Raw genomic sequence first — 27,367 nt, 5'->3', positions numbered from 1 at the left:
CATATTGTTATCTTGAACATACTTATAGGTTTTTATTTATCTACTGTTAAAAATAACTTTGTTTCTGTACTTGATATTTATCAGATTGCATATAAATGTCACATCTCTTGTTTTGGCCAAACAGGCTTTTCCACTGAGAAGAGGATAAGTAAATGCCATAGCTAAATCCATTATGGTGAATCACACTTGTCCAGTTGAACACAATGTGGTATCAGCCCTGAATGCGAGATTTTTTTGGAAAGACAGTAAGCTCATCCAAGAGAAGAGTGACACGGACTTATTACAGTGTTCTAGTTCAGAACAAACATTGGCATGAGCAATAGCTTGTCCATGCCAAAAAGTGTGGGGAATCCTGATCCTAAGCAGCTGCAATTAGTGTAATATTTTCATTGCATGAATGTTGTTACATATAATTCTGACAATTTGTCACTTGAAAGGATTCCATCTCCTAGCCTTGGATGTTGCATTGAATTTTAGTTAGTCAGTTGCTTTACATTACCATATTATATATAGGATGGATAGCTATGATTTCCAGAATATCTGATGTTTAAGTTATCAATAAATCAGAAACATTTATATGCTTGAACTATTTCAAGGAAACATAGTGCTTTTCCATTTAATATGATAGTACTTCTTATGTGCCTTGGTTACTTAAACCTGATTTATGCAGCCTGAAGTTTCGAACGACTCATCTTTAGCTGTATTTCAATTTTTTGGCTATAGTATAATAAATCACAAATGGTATGAAATTAAGGGATTACAACTGTTCGTATGATTATGATGCAAAAAAAATGCATCAGTCTTAAGGACTGATGCATTTTTTTGGGTGTAGATTAAAAGGGCTACATGTTTTTTTTGTAGAGTGGTCTGGAGTAATTACTTTGAAAGATTATTAAATGAAATGAGAAATGACAATGGTGATAGAAAATATTTACAATTAATGTATTAGGAATGTATGTCAATATCTGAGGTTGAAAAGTTATCAGAAACCTAAAATGTGAAAAGGTAGTTGGAAGTTAGATAATATTCAACTAGAAATGATCAAATATGAAGTATAAACGTTTTACAGTGGCTGTGCTGTGTAATTAAGAACTAGTTAAAGATTGAATTCTAGATGATCAGAGTAAAGCTTGTATAGTTTTTGATATATGACATGTATCCTCAGGGGATGTACAGGGTATTATGATAGCACTACATGAAAGTTTACATTACTAACCTCCTATCAACAATTTTCATCCAAATTAATCTGTTTTCCATCAGGACTCCAGTATTATTAGATATAAAAATCTGCAAAAGTACCCATCTCTAAAAAGGAAATAAAATTGTCAGAATTACAGAAAATTTATTCCTCTGTATTTTGGATAAGATTTATGCAAACAAATAGAGATAAATTTAAAATGCCAGGAAATTTTTGTTTAATCCTTTATCCAAGTGTAAGCAAACAAACTTTGCATGTGTACTTTCTTCTTGGCTAAGTTACTTGTATATAGAAGCTAATGACTTCAGATTGATTGCCGTATAATGCTGTATACATTATGAAAAGGCCACTATCTAGACTGGTTTCATCATTTATTGAGATCTCATCAGTGGGAGCCAGACCCAGAAGAGATACCAAGGTTGAAGCAATGCAGAAGTTATGACTTCTGCATATGAGAAAAGGTGTAGCACCTTATTATTAAAACACTCTGGATTAGAGCAAGTTGTAGAAAGTTTTTTTCACTTGGTTATAGGTAAATTTAAAAATGCCAGGAAATTATATTCTTGTTTAATTCATTATCCAAGTGTAAGCAAACAAAGTTTGCATGCGAAGTTTCTTCATGACTAGGCTACATGTATATCAAAGCTAATAACTTTACATTAATTGCATTAGTATCCCATAATGCAAGGCACATATCTTTATAGGTGTGTATATGCTGTGCATTATGGGAAGGACCACTACCTAGACCCTTTATTTAGGTCTCATTAGAGGGATCCAGACCTAGAAGAGATACCAAGCTTGAATTAATGCAGAGGTCATATATATAAATGACTTCCCATAATGTATAGTATTATACACATCTATAAGGATGTGAGCTTTGTGAGTCCTGTATAAAATTTATCGTCATTGCATTTGTAGTGTTAATATGATCCATAAGTCTCAATCAAGTGGTTTGTGGATGCTGTTTTCCTATGGCTTATAATGGGTGTTATAGTTCCTATATGGAATTGAACTGAGGTCCCTTTTCAAGCAAGCAAAACAAGACAAAGTTAACTGGCCTGTGTTTGAAATAATAAGGAGTTTCCTTTCAAAAACAGATAAACTGGCCAAGCAACATGTTTATCTACAAGCTTAATAAATCATTTTCACCCAGGTAAAAAATGTATTATTGGTAGTGATGAATACAATGGGTCTGAATGTTCTAGTCTTGGCAGGATTATTTCCAAGAATACGACATCACATCGCTTGATTTAAGTCACATTTCTGAAAAACTTAATAAACAGACTTTACGACGACATCTATAAAATGTTTACTCTCCCTAGATCATATTTTCCTAGATTAATAATCATAACATTCTCTTCTATCATTGGAGGTGGGGGGGGGGGTACAGAATTCATGCCAGTGTAGTTTACCATACTCCAAATTGTATGATTGGACGTTATGGCATTGTGCACATATATATATATATATATATATATGTGTGTGTGTGTGTGTGTGTGTACATATATATATATATATGTGTGCACAATTTTTTTTTTTCTACATAAATCATTTAGCAAACCACCCTATCCCAGAAGACTATCTCATTAGGTGGAAAAATCTTTGAGTTAGCTACACATTTGTGGTGTAACACAGAGAAAATTAACACTTTAAGTATCTGAAGAACGTGAGTCAGTTCAAGAAATTAACACAAAAATGTTGTGTTTTATGAGTAAATTTTATAGTACACTGCTTAAGGTTTTATCCTTGGGCATACATGATCATCTTCCATTTCTTTGCTTCTTTAGTGTTCTGTTTGTTACTTGCATTGTATGGAATATATTTATGATTTGAGATTGCCAAATAATATTGGTGAAACGTTTTGGTATTATATAATCATTTAATATGTAAGAAATTTGTTAAACATCTCAGTCTATTCATATATTCATCTTGAAGTTAGTTGGAATGGTTAAGCCACAGATGTTTATGTTTGAATACAAATAAAACTTGATATATTCATATCAGTTCTTTGTAATGTTCTTAATAAATATGAAAGAAAATTAATTTGCAAAGCATTAGTTAAATTCTCTATACAATGAATTAGCTATTTTCCAACCACGTTGGGAAGGCAGTTTGTCGTACTGATAATTGAACGATCAGATAATGGAAATACACTTGCAGTATCAAAAGTCAGTTGACATGTAGGGTTGGTTAATTGAAAGGTCGTTGTTAAATAAGTGATAGATTACTGTATTAAATTCAGTCATGTTTACTAATGATAGTTAATGTTAATATTGTACTGCTAGTAATTTTTATATTTAACTTTTCACATTGTGTTATCTACAAGTATAATAGGGAAATAATTGATATACCTTACAGAATTAATTAGGAGGGGGAAAAATTCATTTATGAGAACCTAATCAGAAACTTTAATCTTTACAGACTCCTCCAATCCGTTTAATACCACTTCTACTTGGAGCCAGACCAGTGTAATTTCTTCTGCCAATCCATTCCAGCCTACTACACAGCCACCAACTTCATTATCAAATTTTCCACAGTTTGCAAAGCCATTAACAACCTCGCCATTTACCACGTCCACAGTGTTACCTAATGGTGATGTTAGCTCACTTACCTTACAGAATGGCTTAAATTCTTCACCATGGGGGATAACCAGTGGAACAGTTTCTTCATGGCCCACTGGAATACAGAATGGTCAAGTATTAGACCCACCAAGGATAGAACATTTCAATCCTTGGTGTCAGACTCAATCTACCAATTTTTCTGGTGCCAATCCTTTTGTTGTGAGTGCAAAATTCATATTTATGAAAGTTTATGAATAAAATTGTAAACATTGATGCTTGTATATATATAGTCATTTAATGTTTCAAAAATATATATATCACTTGATATGTGCATACTTATTACTGATTTTGCTAAGAGAGAGAGAGATTATGTAAATTATATAGTTTGTTGGGTTCACTGATGAGAGAGGATGATGAGTATTGTGGTCTACTGCTAGTAATTGAGCAAATTATTCTTTTGCATTTAATTTTATGTGTGACATATGGAGTTGAATAAATGTAATTTTAATTTTAGTAGTTTCAAAAATTTGTGAAAAAAAAAAACAGAAATTTTACCACTGGTAGGAATGTAGTTAATTTTCCAAGACAGTGACAAATTATCAGTTGATTCCATAGGTATGTGATTTAGAATGAAAATTATTATTTTCTTATTCAGTAATTGCTTTGTTTAAAGGTGGGGTATATATTCAAGGTGTTCTAGGTGTGTACTTGCACATCTGAGAAATTCATGAACTAATTTTTGAACAGTTACTAATTTTAAATAAATAGTCCTGAACCATTACAAATATTGACATTCTCAGCATGACTACATCATATAAGGTGAATGTGGCCTTTGAATCACACATTGACTAGTCATAAAAAGTGAGGGAAATGTGTTGATCCCTAGTTACAGACTCCTACATGGAGTCTGTGACTAGGTATCAAAGTGCATTTTTAATGACTAACGATGAGTTGAGACCAAGAAGCACACAGGCAGTCAGATGCACAGACTGAATTAATGAGGCAATTAGTCACATGGGCTCTCAGCAGCATATATTTCGATACTGTGTATTGTTTTAAAAACTGAAAATTATTTTATCCTTTTTGACAGTGGGAAGGAGTATTTATTATTATTAACACCAGACCTCCCTGGATTCAAAGACTTATTGCAGTAGGTACACACTGTTGCACATATAAAGCCCATCAAGCCATGTATTGAACTCATCTTTAAACTTATCTTGATAGAAATCTACATAATACTCTGAGAGTGTGGTTAAGCCTAATCTTCACTATTATGTTGGAAGTTTAATGGATTTTTTTACAACACTCAGAAAGAATTAAATTAGAATTTAATACTCCTATATTTCGTCCTAGTCACTAGGACATCTACGGGGATTACAAAAACAATTAATGTAACATGCACACAAAAACTAACAACACTAAGCCCAACCACGTGGGTGACACTAAAGTCCTATCTAGGTGGAGCGCCCTCTAAGGGCGGTAGTAGGTGGCCTGGAATGTAAGGTGGGACCTCTGGTGATGAGTGTTTCCCAAATCTTCGGAAGCTTAATGCAACCGTATTTGTTAAGATTTGGTTGGTTTCTGAGAGCTGCTGCTGCTTCTAAGAAAAGTCTCTCTTTCTTGAATTTGCTGTTGTGGAGCATGGTGGTTTTCTTCCATGATACTCTGTGGGTGGTGTCCAAAACATGGTCAGCCAAGCCTGAATGGCCATAGTTGTGTTTAACGATGTACGACTTGTGTTCCTCCAGGCGGATGGATGCTGATCTGCCTGTCTGTCCAAAGTACGCAAGCTTACAGGAACAGGGTACTTTATAAACTCCTGGCAGTGAGAGAGGGGGGAGCTGATCTTTCGTAGAACGGATAAGGGTAGCAAGTTTGCGGTAGGGCTTATATGCTGTGTGTAGGTTATACTTTTTTAGTATCTTAGCTATTTTTTCCGAAGTGCCTCGGATGTAGGGTATGGTGATGGCATTTTTAAATTCTTGTTGACGAGAGGGACGGGGAATGGGGGAGGAATTGATTATATTTTTGATACTGTGTTCACTGTAGCCATTCGAGAGGAAAGTTCTGTGTATGTGGTTAAGCTCAGTAGTGAGGGCGGTTCACAACAATATGGCAGCATTAAAACCCTTACCAAGAGAGCCCACAAAGATTGTGGGCTCTCTTGGTAAGGGTTTTAATGATGCCATATTGTTGTGAGGGATGGTGGTGGGAGAGTTTGTGAATGTATCTGCCTGTGTGTGTGGGTTTTCTGTATACAGTGAAGGCAAATGTATCATTGGGCAGGCGCGTGACTAAGGTGTCTAGGAAGGGTAAACAATTGTTCTTTTCCTTTTCCATAGTAAACTGGATTCTTGGATGTAGGCTATTGAGATGAACGAGGAAGGAGTCTAACGTGTCTGGGCCATGAGGCCAAATGGAGAACACATCATCTACATATCTTAGCCAGATAGAAGGTTTGAGTGGGGCTGAGTCTATGGCTCGTTTTTCGAAATCTTCCATATAGAAATTCGCAAGGGGGGGTGAGAGGGGGGAACCCATGGCGGTTCCTTCTATCTGCTTGTAGATTTTGTTATTCCAAGAGAAATACCCAGAGTTGATGGCAAAGGAAAAGAGATCTAAGATGTCAGAGGGGAAAACGTTTTCTAAGAGAGATAAAGTGTCAGTTAAGGGAATATTGGTAAACAAAGAGGAGATATCAAAGCTTACCAATATGTCTGTATTGTTCAAGGTTAAATTTTCTGCGAGGGCTTTAAAGTGGGTCGAGTTTTTTATATAGGAAGCTGAATTTCTGGTGAGGGGGGACAGAGAGTTGGCCAGCTGTTTGGACAGTCTGTAACAAGGTGCATTGGTGGCATCTACTATAGGTCTGAGTGGGGAATTGGGTTTGTGGATTTTTGGTAAACCATATATTCGGGGGGGACGGGAGCGGAAAGGTTTAAGTTTTTTCGTGACGTCAGGGGGCCAGGAGGTTACTTTTTTAAGTAAGATTTTTAATTTCTTAACTTGTGTTTTTGTGGGGTCGTGTTCTAGCGGGATGTAGGTAGCGCGATCGCGGAGGATAGTGTTCATTTTACGATTGTATTCACTGGTATTAAGAACAACTGTGGTATTACCCTTATCCGCTCTGGTGATGACGATACTTTTTTCTTTGTGTAGTTTCTGGAGAGCCATGCATTGGGCATGAGATAAGTTACTTTTTGGAGGCAAAGAGTGAGCGAGGATGTTGGCTACGTCGAGTCTGATGTTGTTGGCTACCTTCGACGGTAAGCGACCGATCCCCCGTTCGACGTCAACCATTACATCGAGCACCGGCACTTCTTTCGGGACGACGGCAAAATTACGGCTGAGGCCAAGGGCGCTGATGGCATCCTCGTTGAGTCTTTTGGAAGAGAGGTTAATTACTGTCCGGAGCGGTTGAATTTGTGGTTGTGGTTTGTCTTTAACCAAGTTGCTGTATTTCTTGACATGTTTGTTTTTTATTTTTTGAAATTCTCTCTGTGCGGAAGTTCCCATCCCCCCCGAATATACGGTTTACCAAAAATCCACAAACCCAATTCCCTACTCAGACCTATAGTAGATGCCACCAATGCACCTTGTTACAGACTGTCCAAACAGCTGGCCAACTCTCTGTCCCCCCTCACCGGAAATTCAGCTTCCTATTTAAAAAACTCGACCCACTTTAAAGCCCTCGCAGAAAATTTAACCTTGAACAATACAGACATATTGGTAAACTTTGATATCTCCTCTTTGTTTACCAATATTCCCTTAACTGACACTTTATCTCTCTTAGAAAACGTTTTCCCCTCTGACATCTTAGATCTCTTTTCCTTTGCCATCAACTCTGGGTATTTCTCTTGGAATAACAAAATCTACAAGCAGATAGAAGGAACCGCCATGGGTTCCCCCCTCTCACCCCCCCTTGCCAATTTCTATATGGAAGATTTCGAAAAATGAGCCATAGACTCAGCCCCACTCAAACCTTCTATCTGGCTAAGATATGTAGATGATGTGTTCTCCATTTGGCCTCATGGCCCAGACACGTTAGACTCTTTCCTCGTTCATCTCAATAGCCTACATCCAAGAATCCAGTTTACAATGGAAAAGGAAAAGAACAATTGTTTACCCTTCCTAGACACCTTAGTCACGCGCCTGCCCAATGATACATTTGCCTTCACTGTATACAGAAAACCCACACACACAGGCAGATACATTCACAAACTCTCCCACCACCATCCCTCACAACAATATGGCATCATTAAAACCCTTACCAAGAGAGCCCACAATCTTTGTGGGCTCTCTTGGTAAGGGTTTTAATGCTGCCATATTGTTGTGAACCGCCCTCACTACTGAGCTTAACCACATACACAGAACTTTCCTCTCGAATGGCTACAGTGAACACAGTATCAAAAATATAATCAATTCCTCCCCCATTCCCCGTCCCTCTCGTCAACAAGAATTTAAAAATGCCATCACCATACCCTACATCCGAGGCACTTCGGAAAAAATAGCTAAGATACTAAAAAAGTATAACCTACACACAGCATATAAGCCCTACCGCAAACTTGCTACCCTTATCCGTTCTACGAAAGATCAGCTCCCCCCTCTCTCACTGCCAGGAGTTTACAAAGTACCCTGCTCCTGTAAGCTTGCGTACTTTGGACAGACAGGCAGATCAGCATCCATCCGCCTGGAGGAACACAAGTCATACATCGTTAAACACAACTATGGCCATTCAGGCTTGGCTGACCATGTTTTGGACACCACCCACAGAGTATCATGGAAGAAAACCAACATGCTCCACCACAGCAAATTCAAGAAAGAGAGACTTTTCTTAGAAGCAGCAGCAGCTCTCAGAAACCAACCAAATCTTAACAAATATGGTTGCATTAAGCTTCCGAAGATTTGGGAAACACTCATTACCAGAGTTCCCACTTTACATTCCAGGTCACCTACTACCGCCCTTAGAGGGCGCTCCACCTAGATAGGACTTTAGTGTCACCCACGTGGTTGGGCTTAGTATTGTAAGTTTTTGTGTGCATGTTACATTAATTGTTTTTGTAATCCCCGTAGATGTCCTAGTGACTAGGACGAAATATAGGAGTATTAAATTCTAATTTAATTCTTTCTGAGTGTTGTTAAAAAATCCATTAAACCTCCAACATAATGTCCTCACAGCACTTAAGCCTCTACACAAGAATCCTAATCTTCACTGTCTGTCAGTTGCATGTATATTCTGGCCAATTTCTGTCTTACAATATAAACATGAGTTTCTAGGTTGGTGGGGGGGGGGGGGATGCCACCTCTGTATGAGATCATAACTCATCTTTGGCTGAAATGCCCTTAAAAGGTTCTTAATATTCTAGTTGCAATTTGAACCCAGGTTTTCCAGCCACAGGAAATGTCATTATTGAGTGAGCTGTAGAGTAAATGTAGGCATATCATATAGACTTTAAGAAATACTTTTGCTCTAGGAATATTAATCTGTAATATATACTAAATAGCTAGTTTTGTAATGTGTCCATCACCGGACATTTTTTTATTAAACTGATATCTGCTTTTAGAATGGGATGGAATGTGACAAGCGGTAAATTTTTTATTTGACATCTTTATTTGAAAGAAGATCTTCTCTTATAATTATTGAGTATTACTGAGATCTCATATATCTTGTCATATAAAATAATGATTGTATGCTGGCTTTCATTAATAAAAGTGATTGGATTTGATATTTTTCCATCTTTTTTTGTCATTCTTGTCATTTCCTGCTATGGGTCCTCAGGAGGTAAAGAGGATGCTATGATAATACTACACAGTGAAGCTCACATTTTTACTGACTTCATGCCAACAGTTTCTGTTATTTGTCAGGTCTCCATTATTTTCATGTGTTGCCATTTGTTCTTCGAAGGTACTATCTGCCTAGACCAAGATCTAAGCAGATGGCTGTATTTCTGTCCTCATGAATAATAGTGAAAGGCTTTTAAGGTGGGGGTCCTAACTGGGTTTTAAATACGTTTCCTGCAGACCGAACGGCACTGTATCAGGATCCACCTTCATACCATTAAAATTTTGTTAGTATCCATGATAATATTCAACTGTAAGAAGTAAGAATTTTCTATTCTGTGGCTTTATAGACTTATCCAATTTTGAACAGACTGAGGACCTACCTTTTCTGGCTTATATTTTTCACTAGATTTTGGGAATTATGGATGTTTTGTGTCTATCTCTTCTTTTAGAAGAATGTTTAATGCATCATTTTGTGTCAGGATCATTTGTTGAATTTATTTTACTTTCACTGGATACAGAAGTCTTATTTTCCATGAGGTTGTGTGATGGTTTTTCTTCAGTGATACCCTTGCTATAATTTTCTTGACAAGTAGGTTCTCATTAAATAGCATCATTTTAGGAGTTATTTATGTACTTGGTTGAGCAACTAACATGCTCCATAGAGAGAGCATCACAATCATAAAGTTCAGGTATATTGAAATTATCAGATGATGAAATACACATGTATTTAAGTTGCTTTTGATATTTTCGTAAGTGACTTCTCAACATATAAGGATTTCAGGACAAGTGACACTTTTGTGTTTCTTTGCAGAGCACAATTTATCATGTTCTTTACTTCTTTACTACCACAGGGGGTTGTCATGATGGCCAAATTGAACATAACTAAATTGCCTATATTTCTGATATTTAAAGCATCTTTGTAGTTTCTAACAGAACTATTGATATATCCTGCTTTTGCGGTTGTTGGAGAATTGTGTGTATCAAAGATAACGGATGTTTTTCCGTTGTAATCTAGATGGATGGGCCCTCACCTCACATTTGTGGTACCCAGGGTAAGAGTACAAATGGGGCCCTAATACCATTAAATAAAATAAGCTCTATCCTCCTACCTTGATAATTATACCTTCATAATGACAAAAATTGAAAAATGTTGTAAAGCTATGATTTTTATTTACTGAAAGTCTGCAATTATCAAAGATGACTGAATTTAATTATTATTGTACAATGCTGGATGTTCTGTTGATGGACCATCAATGTTTGGATGAGTAATAAAACAGACATACATAAATTATTATATATTTATTCCATAAGATTGAATATTTCATTTTTTATCTGTTATCTAGTAGTAAGACTTATACGTTGGTTAGACATAACTGGTAATTAATTTACGGAATTCACAACGCATATGAAGTATATTAATTAAAGATACTTTAATGAATCACTTCTATATTTCGGCAATGTCACATTGCCATCTTCGGGAACATAAAGATATGGTATGTGCACTAAGGAACTAACAAAGCAAATGAGGAAGAAAGTATTAAACTAATTCTGTTCCTAAAGTCCTAATGGTGCCCTCTTGCGGGCTAATTTGGTAGTCTTTCGTTTTTGGATAAGTTGGATTTTGGAGGTTTGGCTTTAGTGAGAACACCGACTACATCCAGTCTCACGTTGTTGGCGATATGGTTAGGTTAGGTCTACGCATTTATAACCGCACTAGCTTCGCCCTGTTAAGAGAACAAATTACCGCGACGCGCGTTCTCCTTGCCGACGAAAAAAAAACCTTACGGGCGCTAGAGGAAGAGCTTTCTAACACACTCGGCCTTGATCTATGGTCTATTCTTCATGACATCTCATGCACATCGGCAAGAAAGGAATTCGAAAAAGTTCGTAGTCGGCACGTGAAGAAATATGAAAACCTGACAAAGACTTCTACTTCTGTACCCCAGCCACCACTTAACACAGTAGTCAACCTCTCGTCGGCAGTTTTAAAGCCTGAAGCACTCACCGCACTTTCACGTGGTCACAATTTCGCCCTAGCTCCAAAAAGGATACCTGCTGAAGAAATCATGATCCAAATAGAGTGTGGAATTTGCAACCTGCCTAACCATATCGCCAACAACGTGAGACTGGATGTAGTCGGTGTTCTCACTAAAGCCAAACCTCCAAAAACGAATATACAGCCCTACAAGAATTAAAAAACAACAAAAAAATAGTAATCACCAAAGCTGATAAGGGAAGCGCCACTGTGGTACTCAATCAAAAAAGACTACAAAGGTAAGCTAAATTCTTTAATACGAGACCGTACTACTTACCTCCCCATTGAATATAATCCGACCAACTCGCAGATTAGAACTATCCACAGACTCCTTAAGAAGGTCACTTCTTGGCCTGTGGAAGTCACCAACAAACTTAAACCTTATAACTCTAGACCCCCCCGATTATATGGACTCCCAAAAATACATAAACAAAATGTGCCATTGCGTCCCATAGTGGATGGCATTGATTCCCCCACATATAAATTAGCCAAACATTTAGCCAAAACGCTCACACACTACACTGGCAACACACCATCACACATAAAAAACTCAGCCCACTTTAAAGCCAGTATAGAAAACCTCACACTCCAACACACTGACATAATGGTCAGTTTTGACGTCTCCTCCCTATTCACTAATGTCCCACTCAAAGAAACCCTTGAGCTCATCCAAGCCAAGTTTCCTCCCGATATCTCAGCCCTATTTCAGTTCACAATGAACTCAGGCTATTTCGTTTGGCAAGGAAAGTTCTACAAACAGATAGAGGGGACAGCCATGGGTTCACCACTTTCCCCACCCTTGGCCAATTTCTTTATGGAGACATTTGAAGAGAAAGCCTTAAACTCCGCCCCACAAAAACCCACTATTTGGCTTCGTTATGTGGATGATGTGTTTGCTATTTGGCCACATGGCTCAGACACACTCCACTCCTTCCTAACACACTTAAACAACCAACATCCCAGAATCCAGTTCACCTTAGAAAAAGAGGAAAACAACACCCTCCCCTTCCTAGACACTTCAATCACCCGCCAGCTTGATGGATCTTTGGTTTTCTCTGTTTACAGAAAACCCACCCACACTGGCAGATACATTCACCAGCAATCCCCCCCCCCTCACAACAATATGGGGTGATAAAAATACTATATAACAGGGCTGAAAGTTTATTTTCCACTTGGTTAGAGTATAATAAATTTAGTTTAATCCTTTATCCAAGTGTGAGCAAACAAAGTTTGCGCCTGAAGGAGATACTAGGATAGGAGTGTTGGTAGCTTGCTCCACCTTTGCAACGAGTTGCCCTGGTGTGTACCACCTTAACCCAGTCCTGAAGATACTTTCAGGCGCAAACTTTGTTTGCTCACACTTGGATAAAGGATTAAACTAAATTTATTATATATAACAGGGCAAAATTAATCTGCTCAGATGACAAGGCCCTGACTATTGAACTAAACCACATCCTCAACACTTTCTTAGCCAATGGCTATAACCCCAAGAAAATCCAAAAAATACTAAAACCTAATAACCACAATCCCCCTCCACAATAAAGACTACACCAAGTCTATCACTATCCCCTACATCCAGGGCACCTCTGAAAAAATAACTAATATCCTCAAAAAATATGACTTTACTTCCTGTTACAGACCATATAAAAAGTTGGCATCCCTTATCCGCTCTACCAAAGACCAACCACTTCACCTAGACCTACCTGGTGTATACCAGGTCCCTTGCAGCTGCAAATTGTCCTACTTTGGCCAAACAGGCAGAACAACAAATATCAGGATTTCAGAACACCAAGACTACATCCGGTTTCACCAGTACAGCCGCTCTGGGTTGGCAGACCATGCCTTAGATACCCACCATAAAATTCGTTGGAAGAAAACAAAAATAATCCATCGCAACAAGTTTAAATACGAAAGATTGTTCAAAGAATCTTCAGCAGCTCTAAAAAACGTTCCTAACCTCAACAAATTTGGGTGCATGAAACTGCCCCAAATTTGGGAGACTTTCATTATGAGAACTTCAGCCCAACGGCCAAGACTACCAAATTAGCCCGCAAGAGGGCACCATTAGGACTTTAGGAACAGAATTAGTTTAATACTTTCTTCCTCATTTGCTTTGTTAGTTCCTTAGTGCACATACCATATCTTTATGTTCCCGAAGATGGCAATGTGACATTGCCGAAATATAGAAGTGATTCATTAAAGTATCTTTAATTAATATACTTCATATGCGTTGTGAATTCCGTAAATTAATTACCAATTATCTGTTATCTATCTTATTTTTTTTTTCTTGTGTGTATTTGTGATATGCATGGGCTGGGTCTAAGGCCAGCACTCTATTGTGATGCATCTAATGCCTGTTACTTTTTTATTTTTAAGCTCTGAATATCTCTCTTCATTTGGAACACCAAGAAGATCCCATTCTGATATCACACTTCCAGAATAGTTGTTTTATGAGTTATAACTGTTTTCTCCATCACCATGGATGTTGCTCTCGGTAGTTTTTCTTAGTGTTGCTGACATGATATTCCAACAAGAACATTACCAGAATGTAGTTTTTTTTAACTATTTTGGAAGATTTTGTCATTTCAAAATGCTTTTGAATAAAGAAGGATGACATTTTCCCCATTGGCTTTTCACCTTTTGCATGAATAATGAAAAATTCTGATACATTGATTTGTGTATCATATGTCTTGTTTCTTATTTCTGCACGATATCTGTACTTGGTTGGGATCTTTAGAAAATTTGTAGATGAAGGATTCATTCTCAAGAGATTATTTGTTTTGTGCCTGATATCCCCACCACAGAGCTTCACATGAATGACTGCTATCCAGCAAGCAATAATTGTACTTGAAAGTGGAATGCCAGGGTTATCCTGGATTCTAAATCAAAACTGCAACAACTCTTGGGAGCCTTGTTCTCTGACCTCGGGGCAGGAGCCTTACTTACTGCAACACCATTGACTCTTGCAGGCAAGCTGATTGATCTTGACCAGACCATCCAGGACCAGCCTTCTTGTCAAAGCAGGAGCCATAGCATTGCATGACTACCAGAAATCCCCCCCCCCGCCTCTTTTCAGATGTCTACAGATCATACTTCTCTGCAAACAGGGCATTGGATCCCATCGATGGGATCTGACATCCATATCCTGTCTTTCAGATAGGATATTAAAAAAGACACAGGAGAACTCTACAACTCACTGTCTCCACCAACCACATAATGTCACTACCATCATCTATGCACAATTCCCACCACCACTAGTATTTTTAGTTGTAAATTGCATGTTTCCTCATGGCTGATTTCTCTGTATGGGGGATGAAAAACCTGAGTTTCCGGGGGGGGGGGGGAAGCCTTGCTACTTTCATATGAGATCTACTAACTCACCTTCAATTGAAAAAACCATATATATAAAGATTCCTGTCATCACAACGAGAATCGAACTCAGTCATTTTCCAATTGAAGGGCACAGTGTTCCGTTAATGTTAATTTTTTTTTTCTTCCATTTCCTTTGAAGCTTGCTGCATTAATTTTCAACCAATCAGAATTATTTGCATAGTTTAGTAGAGTGTTCATCATTTAATGAAGCAGGTTTAACAGTGAATAATTACATGCAAGGATCACAGTAAGAAGTACAGTTACTGATACAATATATGACCATTTCAAAATGAAGATTTATTGTTACATAGACCATATATTTACAACGTACTTAAGCTCTTACAAATTGCCTACCGGTTTCGCTAGTAACTGACCAGCTTTCTCAAGGCTTGCATAGTACAAAAAAGAGGTAAATGCAAAAAAGGTTTCAAAATACAAAGAACCGTTAGTACCTGTTAGGTAGCTAGGGTGACACGTTCGCGTGACATAACTCAGTTATGTCACGCGAACGTGTCACCCTAGCTACCTAACAGGTACTAACGGTTCTTTGTATTTTGAAACCTTTTTTGCATTTACCTCTTTTTTGTACTATGCAAGCCTTGAGAAAGCTGGTCAGTTACTAGCGAAACCGGTAGGCAATTTGTAAGAGCTTAAGTACGTTGTAAATATATGGTCTATGTAACAATAAATCTTCATTTTGTAATACTTTATGACCAAAACATGTATAATTTAAATTATCTGACCATTTGTCTAAGTATTGTTTTAGGGAAAAAAAACTTCAACTTTTCACTTCAGAAATACTGATGCTCTAAACATCTTAAAAATTTCACAAATGATGAATATGGACAGCATCTTGTTACTTATTTTTCACATGGTTTTAAAAAATGGGAGAGGGATTATTAATTTTAAGCCAAAAAATAGTCATAGTTATTTTGCATTTATTCTTTTAATGATTTTTGTTACATTTTTGGTGTTGTATAAGTGATTTCTGCATTCTTATGATAAATAGAAAATGAAATGTGAAGTGAAGTAACATTCTTTTTGTAGTTTACTAGTGATGAATTTTCTGCTGTTAATTGATGAAAGTCCTGCAGTTTTTTCTGGTGATGTATAATGACTATTCTTTTGTTTGTGAAATAGCTATTACAGAAACTTTTTGGGTTGAAGTGAAATAGCTTAATCTGATGGCTTAGCAACTAGAGGAATAGTTTTCAGAATTGATTCATTTAGTCATTCCTTGCATGCAGGTAAATAGGGCATTTTTCTGCATAAGAAATGCTTGTGTTTAACCTTTCATTTCTGAAAAATCAGCCATATAGCTACATGATATTCCCATAATCATACTGTAGGAACACAATATGGTAGTAGTTGTGGGTTGCATTCTTAAGTCAATTTAATCTGTGCATGCTGGTTAGAAATTGTCCTAATCCTTTTAATGATTATAGAGATAGAAAAGGATGCCTACCAATTAATTTCCACAAAAAAGCGCCACTTACTTGCTCTATTTGGGAAATTAAAAAAAAAGTATAAAAGATTTACTTATATTTTGAATACATCTTATTGTGTAATGAATTAAGAAGAACCTGTGCCAAAAAGTAATTTATATAATGGTTTTTGTAATTGTATCACTGGTATAATTGTCTTTCAAGATATAATGTTGGTTGGTAGCATGTCTTCATCTTCCTTTTAAATTGTTTTGCTCTGTGGGCTGTCACAGTTCAGTCTTACTAGGTGGTAGATGTTGAAAGTTTATTTTTCACTTAGTTAGACTATAATAAATTTAGTTTAATCCTTTATCCAAGTGTGCGCAAACAAAGTTTGCACCTGAAAATATCTTTAGGACTGGGGTAAGGTAGTACAACACCAGGCAACTCGTAGCAAAGGTGGAGCAAGATACTATCACTCCTGTCTCAGTATCTCCCATAATGCAAAATACATCTCCTTACAGACATGTATAATGTTATGCATTAAGGGAAAGGCCACTACTCAAACTAGTTTCAACCTTTATTGAGGTCTCGTCAGTGGGAGCCAGGTCCAGAGGTGGAGATACCAGGCAGAAGCAATAGCGAGGTTCATCTTTACCTATAGGAGTTGCCAAATGGTGTGCCACCTTTTTATTAAATTACTCTGGATTTAGAGAAAGATGTTGAAAGTTTATTTTTCATTTGGTTAGACTATAATAAATTTATAGTCTAACCAATTTATAGTCTAGATACTGAGATAGGAGTGATGTTAGCTTGGTTCACTTTGCTACGAGTTTCCCGGAGTTGTACTACCCTATCCCAGTCCTGAAGATATTTTCAGGTGCAAACTTTGTGTGCTTACACTTGGATAAACGATTAAACTAAATTTATTATTATTAGGTGGTAGATGATAACCTTTATTGTCCAATGAAACATACTACCATCTTGTTTATGGAGGCTTGAATTGGTTGATGTCCTTTGGTCTCCAGCGCAGGTGTCTGTCTTCTTCCTCCCACATGCATTATGAGAGATACACTTCAAGGGTGTGCTGTGAACATATTGTTGAAATTCATAATCTCTCCCTGTTGGAAAGTGGTTTCCAGATAGAACATGATGGTGATGCATCAGGAGGCTTCTTACAAAATTCAGCCACTATCTATACTGCCAAATTGTCTAGAGGGTGACTGAATAATATGATATGCAGATAGAACTATTGATTCTTATTTGATGCACACAGGGTGTGATGTTTTGAATGTGTAGAATAGACTTGTCAGTGGGATGACTTGATCTTGAATGGATTTGGCATAGGGCGAAAATTACTCATTGGGGATAAGACCTAATGCACAGAATCAGGGATAGTAGATCATGATGTGTGGAATGACAAAAATGTATGACTAAGTTCAGCTATGGTATGCAAACATGATAGTGATATGAATGTCATTGAGCATGGTTATGTATCTGACAAAGGAGTGGAAATGTTTAGATTTTCTGAGTGTATATGAGGAGGGAAAAGTTGTACAACTGGGCTGCACACTGTGGATGTAAGTATAAGAAAAAGCCAGTTGGTAACTTATGAGTTGTACACAAATGCCAGGGTCTTCAGGAACAAAGGGGTTGAGTTTGTTTCTTTGGTGAATGTATTGTGGCCTAAGATTACTAGTATTGATGAAAACCAGACTCTCAGAATCAAATGTAACTGGAATAGAGTATAAAAGTACTTTATTTTCATTAAGGACAGAAGCAACATATACTAATGATATCAAAAAATTTAAATCCATAATAAGAACAATGATGTTTTATGTAGTAACAAGTTTGGTTAGAAGTGCAGGCTAGCAGGATGAAATATATGGTAGGGACATTGCTGTAGGTGATGAAATGCAACTATTAATTTAAATCACCATTAAATGGGTAACTTAAATTATCCAAACATTAATTGTATAGCAGAGAAAACTCATGAGAATGAAGGAGAATTTGAATTTATTGAGCTGTTGTGAGACAAATTTTTTTCAGAAGCATGTGAAATAAGAAACTTAATGTTTCATGAAAGGATGTAACTGTTTTGATGATGGTGGAAATATTGCCATACTGACATTGGAAGCAGTTAAAAAAAGGTTACATGCTGAACTAAACTGAAAATTATGACAAATTCAGGAGAATACCAGGTTTGGTCTCATGATATCAGTGCATGGATAGCTTTGAAAAGATGTTTGAATGATGCAGTATCAGAATGTGTTCCTAGAGTTTGAAGGACAAATAAGGTAGTTGTGAAATGGGTGTGTAGCCTTATTAAGCAAGAGATCCATGATAAGGTGATGTGGAATAAATATAGTGAGAATAAGAATTAGAGGAATAATGAAATATGTAAAAGTTAAGAGTATTGTTCAGATTAAAGGTAGTCTGAAAGAATTTTATCATTATGCTGAAAAAAAAAAAAAAGGAATGTGTAAGAATAAGTTTTGTACACTTGTGTCAGAAGCAGCCACTGCATGAGAAGAATGTTCTAGAGTTCTTACATAACCTTGGTAAGAATTCAGCAATAGTGATAGATGGAATATTACGAGTTGTGCTAAAGGAATGTTCAGCCAAACTGGTTAGGCCATTGACATGTTTGTATAATTTGAGTTCGAAAAATCTCATAAAAATGAAATGAATAATTCCTGTTATATAGGCATGGGCTACTGACCTATCAGTATCTGTGGAGTTCATGGCTGAGTTGAATACAGAGAATGGATACACTATGATACCATTGGACTTTGCCAGATAGTTGACTGGATACCACATGAAAAGCTGTTGCATGAACTAGAAAATATATGGGACTGGAATATAACTCGCTGACTTGGATAAATAGGTGGCTGATGGACAGGTATCAGAAGGTGTGTGAATCTGCCATATTTAAAGTGATCAGTAGTGTACTATAAGGATTAAAGATTTTATCTGTACATTAATTAATGATGCTGGAAAGCATCTGACAGTAAGTGTTCAATTTCTAACAATGCAGAAATAGGTTCAACAATCAAGGATGCTCCTAATATTCACTTTTGGAATGATTTGAATAGGCTGGCAGTTGGTAAATGATAATGGGCTTTAATTTAACATTAAGAAGTGTAGGCTTAAGCAATTTGGTGTGAAGTGCTTTCCAGTGACATAGTGATAGGATTATGCTTGCACGGAAGCATTGAGGCTAAGAGTCTGAGTAATGGTAGCTAAGGAGTTTAAAGGTCACATAACAAAGATTTCAGATGTAACTGGGAGGATATCTGAAATGAACACTGAATAAGGAGGTCATGTTATCTCTTTAAGAGTCTTTGATCTGGCCACATCTAAACTGATGTGCTCAGAATTGGTCTGTAGGTTCTGAGGAGAGAAAGAAGCCGTATGGAAGGGTTACAACGATATTGGGATTATGGAATTCATGTTATAAGCACATATTATGTGGGTTGCAGACACTGGATAATAGGATGAGGCTTATAAACTTCTGATAGTGTAATATAGGATATTGGTCGATGAAATTTTTTGTGATATTTAAGGTGGCAAAAGAATTGGGGTTGGGGACATTCGTGGCAGTGAAGAAAAGGGTAAAAGTTAGGTTTTTCTCTCATAGAACAGTGAGTGAATGGAATGGTTGCCTGTTGAAGTGGTGAGTGATGTATGACTTAATTCCCTTGAGGTTGCTGATGTTGATAACTTCACTTCTTTAGGTCCATAATTCTATAACTGAGTTAGAGTAGTTACTTCAATTAGAATACAATTAGTTTCAACATAACTGCTTGGTCAGTGATTGATTCTAGCAAATTAAATATATATTGTATATCATTTGCTCCTTGTTAAGGTTTAGTTTCCTATAGTCCTTTTATTTTTAAGAACTGTTTATGGTTTGGAGACTGCTCATTCAGTATTTCTTTATTCTTATATATAATTGAAAATTTTGGTTTTTTTAGATGTTACATAAGTTGAAGAGATGCTGAAATCCCTGAGAATTTTAAACCAGCATTCTTGTAGAGATCGAATCGGGTTAGCATCTCACCGGCTTCTTCATTGCATTTGAAATGCATGATCAGGAAGGTTCGATTTTCCATAACAAAGGAATTTGATGTGTTCTTGTTTTGTGATTACATATCTGGTTCCTCCTTCAATATTTATATAGGTGTATACCAGATCTATGTGGTCAGGAGAAGAACCTTTAGAGGAGCTGAGTGTACTTTTTTAAATTTGTGGGTGATTTAAATCCAGTATTTTGCACTTTTTCCAACATTCCACAAATATAAGGAATGGCTATGGTTTTATTGTAATGTTTTCTTTTTTTGCTATAGCCATTTTTGTAAACATTTTTCAGAGATTTCTTGTCTGAGCAAATTTTTAAAGTTTTATAACTATCCTACTTTTGTGATGGATGGTGGTATGAGTATGTATTTGTCCTGGTCTATCAGATTATGTAGACTTGGGAAGATGTCGAGTCCATTGAAGAGCTTCTAGATATGACCGTGGATCTGTAGAACTGCTTTGGCAATCTTTGGTGGAGTAGATCTTTTCTCTAGGGTTATTATCAATTTTCTGTAGAGCAGCAGTAATTGCTAGACAAGAATAAATATGGACAGGTGTTAGTTCAACTCCTGGACAGTTTTTGCATGTTTCATAGTACCACCTGGCTGAATTTTTCATGCCTTTAAAATGTTCCGTCCTTAGTATGGTGATGATTGTGGTTATTTCTCTATTTTCACTGATTTCATTCTTCTTCTTGATAATTTGTTTTACCAATCTTATTTTGGCAACAGAGTTAGCATCAGTTAATTGATAGTGGGTGTAATTTTTGAGGTAAGTATCTTGCTTCTTTGGCTAGTCTGTTTGCTCTTTCATTGTCTTCAATATTTACATAGGCTGGTGTCCACTGCAGTTTACAGTTCTTATTTTTCAAATTTAAAGTTGTTAGTTGTTCATGAATTTCCTGTGTGAATTTTATTTTTCCATTTTTTAATGCCTGAAGTGCAGATTTTGAGTCGCTGTAGATGGTTATTTCTTCTGTAATGTTTATTACTAGCTTCATAATAGCTTCAAACTTTGCTTGTTAATTCACAAGTAAAGTTTGAAGCTATTTTACCAGTTGTGGTTTTGATTTGCATTTCCTCCCCTCCAGGTAGAGTTAGAAAAACCCCTGAGCTTCATCGGATGATCCATTAGTGTAGGCAATGACATGGTTTGGATTATTTAAGTGATGTATAGTGTCAGGTCCTTTTCTTTTATTTTCTTGATATGAATCCTTTTTTTTGAACAAGGTTTGAGGAGATTTAAGTTTATTATTGTGTTTTTTGGTAGAATAGTGGAAAAGAATGGCTCTTTGCTTATTTCACCTATCTATTTTCTTGATCATATTGTAATGTAGATGATCTCCTTAGTTTAGATTTTCTTGTCCAGGCATTGAAAGTCCTGAGTGAGATGTGATCCTGTTAGTGAATTTAACTGTGGAGAGTTTTCTTCTGTCATCTGGTATGTGAAGCCCACACTCTTGTTGAGCTTTTAAATTATTTGTGGATGAGACTGCTCTTCATTGTACTCTGTGAAGTTTTTCTTTTGAGCTAGTAGAAGCTAGAGCCCTGATTGATGAGGCATATTCCATAGTGGGTCGTATGTAGGGATCCCATTTTTTTGAAAACAAAAACCGGGAAACGATAAATTTTCTAGAATTAAGGGTTAAGAGAAATAAATTTTATTCGTTAACTTTATGTATTTTAAAATAAAAAAATTAAATATTAATTTGAATTTGATTTATTAATGTAGATAACATGAATGTTTATACATACGTCAAATAAATAGAATTCTAATAACAATACTTAAACACGTAACACTTAAATCAAACAATAAGTATATGAAATATAAAGACATAGAATAAAGATATAAAATGGGAACTACAATGTAAATACAATAAAATATAAACAACACAAGCCTTATGCGTATTGTATAGATGCATAATATCTGAAATTATATGAAAAATAAAATGATTTAATTTAAAAATTAATTATAAATTAAAACAAATTTATAATTAATTTTTAATATATACCTCCTCTCTTCCTTATTCTGTCTCTTCTTGTACATTATAGCTGGTCGTTGGCTGTCCCATTTTACTGCTACTTGCAGAATCATTATTATATTTGGTTGAGGAATGGATTTTGTGCAAGAGTTGTTGATTCTTAGATACTATATCGAAAAACTCTGAACATGACATGTTTCTGTAATGGGTTTTAACAAGCATGGTAGATTTAACCGTGTCCAGTTGCAAGTGATTCCTTTCATTTGTCCATAACGAATTCATCAATGAAAAAATTTGTTCCCAACAAATATTATAACAAATGGTATAAGTTAATTAATTTAAAAAATACAATATTCACAATTAATATGAGAATACAAAATGAACAGTTTAAAATTAGGTTATATCACATACCCTGTAGCGATTTGAAAACAATTTAGCGCCTGACTTGTGAAGCTTAGTTCGCATAGCATACGATATCCGATGGTCCGAAATGTTTCTCATTGGTTGAAAGAAAATGAACTATCGTGGCGCATTAATATTTAAAAATATGTCAACCAATGAGAAACATTTCGGACCGTTGGATATCATATGCTATGCGAACTAAGCTTGAGACAAAAGATTGCTAAAAATTTATGGCCGGCCAGACGAATGAAACAGATGCTGTGGTTGTGATTAGTTAAACATACAGTTGGGCGACTGTCTCCCTCATTCTGACATTCTTTTCTCAGCCTGAATGAAATGTATGGAACTAAATTATTTTCCCAAAATTCTAACAGTCTGGTAATTCACCGAACTACAAAATAAATGTCTCCGCTCTTTGTTTTGTAAACATACATTTTTAAAAGCACCAAGAAATATTACGACTTGTACTTATTCTTATTAGAAATGTTAATATTTTTATATTCTAAAAAATCCGGGACATTCAGCATCGTGAACTAAACATATCAGGACGCCCGGACAGAAGTAATAAAACGGGGACTGTCCCGGAACGTATGGGCTTCCTAGTCATATGAGTGCTGCATATGTAGCTTTGAGTGTCTTCAGTTTTGCACCCCACTTTGTTCCACAAAGCCTTTTGATTATATTAAGCTTTTTAAGAGCTTTATTAGATAGAGTTGTAAATCTCAGTTCAGTGTCTAGAGTTAGGCCTAAGTATTTTGGAGACCGTTTTTTCTATTTTGGTATTATATATTTTGATTTGAGGGTTGTAATTGTGTCTATTTTTTTCTGGCTTTATCTGTAGTTTAAGTTCTTTTGCCCATCTTTCTAAGCCTTTTATTGAATTATTTAGGACTTTTTCAGATTGTTAAAGATTACTGCTTGTGTGCCAGATTGCTATATCATCTGCATAGCATGCTATTTTTGTGTCATTTATTATGTGAGGATGGATATTGTTCATATAGATGAGAAATAGAAGTGGGCTTAAAACAGAACCTTGTGGGACTCCAGTCCATGTTCGATGCATTTCCCCTCATTCCAGTATCGTATGCAATTTTTATTAACTTTGGTCTCCAGATGCGATCGTAGACAGCTGTGAGATCCAAGAATATTGCTGTTATCTTCTTTGGTGATTTTTCTTGAAAGCCATCTATGACTGATTGGCAAAGATAAAATAATTGATCTTCTGTACTGTGTTGAGACCTGTATGCAATTTGGTAGAAGTTGATCTTGTTATTTTCTAAGAGCCAATTTATAAGTCTAGTATGTGTTATTCTTTCGTTTAGTTTATAGAGCGTACTAGTCAAAGCTATTGGTCTATAGCTTTTACAGGCATAGGATTTTTGTTAGGTTTTAGTAAGGATATAATGACTAATGTTTTTCAGATTTTTGGCAGTTTACCTGTATTCCAGGAAGTATTAAATATCTTCAGAAGGCAGTTTTTTTGGCTATTTCTCCCATGTTTTTAATCATATGTCTAAAGATAAGATGAATCCTGGGTGATTCAGGGTCAGTTTGACTAATTACTGTTTCTAATTCTGTCATCCTGAAGTCCTGTGTAAAGATGTCTTCAGGAGGATAGGTTCTGGATTGTATTAGCAGATGTTTTGCAATTTTCCTGAAACCTTTTGTCTTCTTTGTATTGCAGCTTGCATTAAAGTAATGTTTGACTAGTAAATTTGCTATTTGTTTGTTTGTTGCTGTTGTATTGGTTCACGAGGAGACTGTGTTTGAAGAGTGATCAGTATCTGGAAGTGTTGAGTTGTTTAATAATCTGATGATGTTCTAGTGTTTTGAGTCTTTTCTTGGGTCTAGTCTATTGCCACTTTTTTGTTTGCAGTTAAAACATAGAAGATGAAATTTCTGAGTTAATTCTGTTGTCTTTTGTATTATTTTGTTGTAACTGTTCAGTGATCATAGCACTGATATTGTGATCTTTGCAAAATGGAACCCAGTTGTTTTTCCTGAGACCTCTGGGAATTGAATTTTTTGCAGCCTTCTGTAGTTGTGTGTATTTAGTCCAATTTGCTTTCTGAAGTTCCAAGATCTTTTTGTCTGTGGTTTTTGGTCTAGCTGCAAATTAATGGTTGTGAAAATAGGTCTGTGATCACTGATGCCATTCTTTAATATTTTCTACTGGGTAAGTCTCGCAGTTCTACTGCTGTGATGTCTAATGCTGATTCTGTGGCTCTTGTCTTTGACAGCTATGTATTTTTCCTGTTTATGGCAGGAATTTGATGATGATGATAATTTGGGCTGTTAGGGGCATGTTATTTTGTATCTTTTTTTTTTTTTCTTTTTTTTTGGAAGGCCATAGATTTTAGTAGCATGTGCATGATGGGGCATTTTTAATGGTTTCTGTTGACTGACTAAAAAAAATAATTACTTCAATGTGGCATTTGGATTATAGATCGTATCATATTGGTATGTGTTGTTTAATTTTTTTTTAATAAGCTGTTTGGTTAAGGAAAAACAGCAGTATTACCTTGAGTAATAATGATATCTCATTATTTTGTCTCCCTAATTCTACACAGTGAATGCATATCACAATGCAACTACTTAGTCAATAACTAAAGTTCTTTCTTGTGTGGTTTTGTTACATGCAATTGAACTATCCTGGTCTTTACCCTTTTATAAGCTTTCTCCATATATACTGAATAGCATCATTTGTTTTTGTGAAACCAAAAAGGGAAAAGAAATGCTGAGTTAATGACTTGTTTCAAGTTTTTTTTTTTGTAATAATATTTCATTGTATGGTTAATTTGTAACAACTCTCATCTTCCTTTCCCTCTTTTAACTTGCGGTGTCGAGAGTTTATTAATCATTCGACCTCAAACTGTTCACAGGATAAGGTGGTCAGCCCTATGTCTGTAGTGTTGAGTTCTCAAGGCCTGCTTTGCAGGATGAAAAACCCTACTATCCATGCCCAAGATCGGCTATGGCTGAGGAAGATCCTTTAGCTCCTCACTTCACTGACAGGAATTGAATCTAGGACACTCTGGTTGCGAAGTGCACAGCCACTAGGCTAACTGCATGGACGGTTTGTAACAACTTTGTCTGTATAACGTTCCTGAAGATACTGGTTTAACAATTTTGTTCGGCAGATTTTAACATGTCAACCATGTTAAAATGGATGACAATGGTGATATCTAAGGATTTTAGACCTGTTCCAGCCTTAAAGTCTTTATTAGTCTCTTTTTCTTCAGTTGTTTATATTTTCAATCTCATCTGGCTTTGGACAAGAAGTTCAAGCACAGAATTTATTACATCACTATGTATTTGTTTTTATGTTTTTCAGAAATAACAATTGATTTAATTACCATCTGATGATAAGCTGATATGGTCTTTGCTTGCCATTATGATATTAGAATTTCAAAATATATGTTTAAACTTTGCACTTTTTTTTTTTTACAAGAATGGAAGTGGAACATCAGGAGTGCCATCAAGTGTGCCACGAAATAATGCAGGTAATCCATTTCTATGACAAGACGATCAGTCTTTTACTCTTGGTGGTTTCTCTCTTTCTCCCTTAATGCCTGATATTGTCATTGCTGCTGGTCTGTTACAGCCCAAAGACCCAAAAAAGTGTGCTTGGTTAAATTTGCCTATTCCTTTGTATGTAATGTCATATGGATGACTCTTAGCATGTATAATAGTTAATTTTATAGAATAATTTTCTGTCTGGAACAGAACTTATTTATATCTGGAATGTTTATGTACTGCTCTTTGTACCTAAATTTCTACTGTTGAAAGTTTTGTAATAATTCTTATTTAGTGTCTAGTCTTTCTAGCAGAGCTGACAATATATACCTCAATGTAAACATAAAACTTATAATTGCTTGTTAGCAGTACGTGCTGTTTACTTATGCAGCTCTTTTTGCTGTCAATTTAAACCCTTAATCATTCCACTCTTGAACTTTAAGTATATTTTGCGTTGAAATATATAAAAAATTTTGCAGATGTTAATATATATTGCCTTACACTGATTATAATGTGTTGTAGCTGGTTAAGAATCTATTTCTCTACTTATAAAAATGTTATTGAAATAAACAGTTTATTATTTGAAATGTGAAGTTGATTTTTCATGGAGGATTACAGTACAATGAAACCATTTTACAACAGACATTACTAGAATGGAGTACCACTGTAGTGCTTTTGGTTGGAAAAACAGATTTCAGTTTTAATAAATTTAGTTTAATCCTTTATCCCGAAGATACTTCAGGCACAAACTTTGTTTGCTTACACTTGGATAAAGGATTAAACTAAATTTATTACAGTCTAACCAAGTGGAAAATATAAACTTCCAACAAGATTTCAATTTTGTCCAGCATGCAATTAACATTTATAAGAACCTGTTAAGTGCAAACACACTTCAGAGATGTGAATGTGTTCAGTCATCTTGCTGTTAATACTAACAATTACTTCTTTAATGAAGATACTATGAATATTTTTTTTCATAAATTAATATGCAGAATAACTGGGTGTTTTAAAGGA

The 27,367-nt window shown here is 35.9% G+C and overlaps 1 protein-coding gene across 1 annotated transcript in view; it reads left to right on the top strand.

The window, feature by feature from the left end:
* drongo (Arf GTPase activating protein drongo) overlaps window positions 1-26,940 on the top strand; it is a 182,449-nt gene extending 155,509 nt beyond the window's left edge. The window contains exons 7-8 of the mRNA XM_090411961.1: window positions 3,620-3,978; window positions 26,289-26,940. Of these exons, the coding sequence (XP_090268087.1) occupies window positions 3,620-3,978; window positions 26,289-26,357 (428 nt within the window). The 3' untranslated portion in view covers window positions 26,358-26,940. The remainder of the gene's footprint in view (window positions 1-3,619; window positions 3,979-26,288) is intronic.
* Window positions 26,941-27,367: the final 427 nt, after the last annotated feature.

Source organism: Typopeltis vanoorti, chromosome 22 (genome assembly GCF_054136105.1).
Source record: "Typopeltis vanoorti isolate ZY-2024b chromosome 22, IOZ_Tvanoo_1.0, whole genome shotgun sequence".
Lineage (NCBI taxonomy): Eukaryota > Metazoa > Arthropoda > Arachnida > Uropygi > Thelyphonidae > Typopeltis > Typopeltis vanoorti.
Note: the sequence above shows the minus strand (reverse complement) of the source record. Positions and strands in the feature narration are given on the sequence as shown.